The sequence below is a fragment of the Apium graveolens genome, chromosome 9 (assembly GCF_009905375.1).
Source record: "Apium graveolens cultivar Ventura chromosome 9, ASM990537v1, whole genome shotgun sequence".
In the NCBI taxonomy this organism is placed as follows: domain Eukaryota; kingdom Viridiplantae; phylum Streptophyta; class Magnoliopsida; order Apiales; family Apiaceae; genus Apium; species Apium graveolens.
The window spans coordinates 276304644-276308500 of NC_133655.1; the positions used below are offsets into that span (position 1 = coordinate 276304644).

At 35.9% G+C, this 3857-nt stretch overlaps 1 protein-coding gene across 4 annotated transcripts; it reads right to left on the reverse strand.

Moving 5' to 3' along the window:
* Positions 1-687: 687 nt before the first annotated feature.
* On the reverse strand, positions 688-3335 carry LOC141687246 (uncharacterized). Of its 4 annotated transcripts, XR_012560974.1 has the most exons (6): positions 3006-3326; positions 2307-2548; positions 1994-2198; positions 1810-1902; positions 1354-1482; positions 688-1250 (listed from the first exon to the last, which is right to left on the reverse strand). XR_012560974.1 is itself a non-coding variant. In XM_074492457.1 (5 exons), the coding sequence occupies exons 3-5, from the start codon at positions 2153-2155 to the stop codon at positions 861-863; spliced, it is 645 nt and encodes a 214-aa protein (XP_074348558.1). In that variant the 5' UTR covers positions 2156-2192; positions 2307-2548; positions 3006-3333; the 3' UTR covers positions 688-860. The 4 variants fall into 4 exon arrangements, 2 of the variants coding, with proteins under 2 accessions (XP_074348558.1, XP_074348557.1); XM_074492457.1 differs by lacking the exon at positions 1354-1482 and having other exon boundaries at positions 1994-2192; positions 3006-3333; XM_074492456.1 differs by lacking the exon at positions 1354-1482 and having other exon boundaries at positions 3006-3333.
* Positions 3336-3857: the final 522 nt, after the last annotated feature.

A 3857-nucleotide genomic window follows, 5' to 3' on the forward strand; every position in this document is an offset into this window, starting at 1 on the left:
TAAAAAAAATGTTGTTGTAGGCCCAAAATATTCAAAGGCAATACTTTTTTGGTGTTGGTTTTTTCGATGTTGCCTTTGGGGTCAATAGCAATGCCATGATTCTCTATGTCAACATATATTTTTGTGTTGAAACAGAGGGCAACAACAACAATATTGTTATCCTATACCAACACAGTTTTATGTTTCCTTTGAATTGAAACATCTTGAAAAAGTTAGTAGGTCCTACATGACACGTAAGCTGCCAACTGTGCCCCGTCACATGTGTCATGTCACATGTGCCATGTAAGCACATGTGGGGCCTACATTGGCCACGTAAGCACAAGTGGGGCCCATAGTTCCCCGTAAGCATATGAGGGATCCACTATTGCCACGTCAATATATGTGGGACCCACCATTATCACTTCAGTACATGTGGGACCCACCACTGCCACGTCAGTACATGTGGGCCCACGTTTGCCATGTCAACACATTTGGGGCCCATTTGTGGAACCCACCACCCATATCTATGACAACATAATTTTTATGACAACAGCAACATAAAATGCAAATTTGTTCATTTTTGCCAACAGTTTGGAATCGCAATGGCAACTTTTTTTATTTTTAAAATAAAAAATATACTACTTGTACTTAAGCTATCCAATCCATTACCAAATCAATATACAACCCAAAGCAATAATTCAACAAACTTCAATTATCCATCAACTACTATAAATCCACCAACTACATAATAATTTCAACCCCCAGCAACAAACCATTGTAATCAAACTACAATAATCCACCATAAATACTAATAAGCAGATTATTAATTGTAGATACTAAGAAAGTCAGATTATCATAGCAGAGAATAACGCAAAGAATAACTAAGAGCTGGCTCCACCAATCATAGGAGTGCCATTATCATTGTCACTCGAGATGGTGGCACAGAGCTCCCCAAGATCAATCTTGATATTTGGGTCTGCTTCACCTAATTTTTGAAGCACATAGATCAAGTTCTCCTGGACCTTTCTGTTAACCTGTGTATCAACCTCTGTTTGTACTTTTTCGTTCACTTTCACCTCCACTTCTTCAACCAGACTTTCCCGTATCTTTCTTGTGCGATCCTGCACATATGTCTCTATTGGACCAGCAGCATAAATATTGGATGGATTTACAGCTCTCCCTACCAGCCAAGATGAATCATGTGATTTTCCATCTGTGATCAGTTTGTCAACACCCTTTCTTGATGTGTTGAGATTCTTTTTAATCTTATCCTACAAAATTAGGAAATATCAACCAATGAAATTAATCCAGTGCTTATAATATACAGTGGTTTATCAATTATATGCGATTAATTTAAAAAAGCTGAATTCTTACAAGTCTGTAATTGATTACACTAGGATCAGTCTTATATGTGTGTCCCTCTTTTCATTTACAAGTTTTAACAAAAACCAAGCCATCTGATGGTTCACCCACATTAGGCATCTTCTCTTGCATCTTCTTTTTCTAAAAGAAAGGATCACAAGTATTGCAATATCAGTACTTATAGGCCTAGCAGTTTGACGTACAAGTGTGTTCCTTGGGATTAATTTCGGCTGATTACTAAGCATAATTTAATTACATTTGGAGAACAAAAACTAATCCCATCAAGTGTCTAGTAGTCCAGCTTTTATTATTTATTTTATGAAATAATTTTTCTTTAATTCCATGGTCTACTTATGAATTAACATAAATATTATCTTCTAATTGCATGTTTTTTACTCTAAGAAACAGAACAATAATTTTGTGTTTTACTTGTGAAAAACTTGACAAGTAATTCAAGGAATGACGTACCATTTTGTGTTTTACTTGTGAAAAACTTCTAGGGCCAGCAGTATGCGTGTCAACTACTTGACGACGACTCTCAACATTTTTTCTAGCCCTTTCCTGGGAAACACATGATAAAATAATTTGCCCTAGTTAATCTCTTTTAGACTGAACTACAAGGATGCTTAGAATTTGAAAGTTACACATATACCTGAACAGTTTCATCCCCCCAATACTCCAAGAGGGCCTTAAAAGTCTCAAGTGGAACATCGTCAAGCCTATTTTCCAGCCTATCCTGATCATTGTCATAACGAGAATAATGTGCCTTCTTCAAGCGACTCCTACGCCCCCTCCAAGATTCTTGAATTGTCATCAAACCACCAGACTCTTAATTCTTCAGGAATAATGTACTGTTGCTTCATTTAAATCAAACATAAAATTTATTAAATTAATCTTTCTTAGTGTACTGTATAACTAGGAAAACTAACGAAAACTTTTGCACTTATTTACAGTTAATAAATTACCTTCACATCATTCCACATCGTGTCCTTCAGGTTGTCAGGAACATGACGCCAACTTACATAAGTAAGTGGCACACAACGCTTTGCAATTGTCCCGAGAAAGTTGCTAAGCTCAGATACTACATTATCGTTGTCTGAAACAGTCTGATAACGATTATTCATGTCAACCACAACTCTCTTGTCAAAGGGCCTGGAGTGAACTTTGTCCATTCGTGTTCCTCCTCTGAATCTCTTTGGAACTTCAACTTTAAAGAACCAAAAAAAATAATATATGGACCAATAAGAACGTAGAACAATATGTATTAAATTATCATAATAGTAATAACATTCTCCTACAGTAAGACCTCTCTAATTAATAACATTGTGACAGGTCAATTTTATTAATTTTTCGAGATGATTAAATTATCGAGGTCACAAAATACAAGGGATATTAAGTTGTAATTTAGGACTAATTTAGCAGATTATTTAAAGGGTACTTTTATTCAGACTTTTCAAGGGAAAATAAAGCACCTTTGCAAAATTATCTAAGCTTTAACAAACAAGAGCTTGGAAATTGTTATGAAGGAAGAATAAATCATTTTTTTTAAAAAAATCCTAGAAACAGTTTCCATAAAACGGGTTTGGAGGTTTTTGGATTGAAACTGGGTCAACATCGGGTCAGGAAATCGGGTTAATGGGTTGTCAAGAACACAACGAACTCACCGGAAAAATGCAGAATCCGGCGAGCCATTGGTGTCCGGCAAGCTCTATTCTACCACTCAAACCTGCCCAGATTCACTCCAATTCGATCCCCATCAATTCCAGAAATCAATTCAATGACCACAACTTCCATACACTACCAGAAATCAATTCAACGACCACAAATTCCGACGAAAACCCATCAAAGCCGGCAACTCGATTTGAAGTAATTTTTAACCAAATTTAACGATACATATATTAAATCAAAGCTCGGGATGCATACACTCTATTACTATAATCAAAACTAATAACAAACACAGAGAAAATCCAGAAAAAACAAAAATAAAAATACCCAAACCCAAAACTCGACTATACCTTTTTCAACTATATATTTTTTTCGCATTCAAAAATATATATTTTTCGCATTCAAAACTCGACTCTAATTACCATCCACGTTGACAACATCAAACACATCCACCTTTTAAAAAATATCCACGTTGAATCATGAAAAATAAGCAACAGTAGTTGCTCGACTCCTTTTCCTCGCTGACTAAAAAATATATGTTTTAGCAAACAATTTTTAAGAAACCTCTTATAAATTCATTGGAAACCTCTTCTGATGTTAATCGCACTGGATATTCTTCTTTCGCCTTTGATTCCTCGTCGCCCATCTTTCTTATTTCGAGGAGAGTTTGTTGACAATATACATATGGGGAGTGTGGAATGAGCCTGATAATGTTACTTGAACCAGAGCCCAACTTAATTTAGGCCTTATAAGAAATGCATGTGGCCTCACAATAGTCATTTAAGCCCAATGTTGGTGCCTAAAGTTAAAGTTGGGCCCAAGCCCAATATGTTGGCAATGGATTGGATTCA

What these genes read in the sequence shown, in the direction of transcription:
- LOC141687246 (XM_074492457.1), bottom strand. Translation starts at nt 2,155, where the DNA reads ATGACAATTCAAGAATCTTGGAGGGGGCGTAGGAGTCGCTTGAAGAAG. An exon ending in GGGGGGATGAAACTGTTCAG is followed by an intron (nt 1,903 to 1,993) that starts GTATATGTGTAA and finishes TGTGTTTCCCAG; the next exon opens with GAAAGGGCTAGAAAAAATGT. An exon ending in CACAAGTAAAACACAAAATG is followed by an intron (nt 1,251 to 1,809) that starts GTACGTCATTCC and finishes CTAATTTTGTAG; the next exon opens with GATAAGATTAAAAAGAATCT.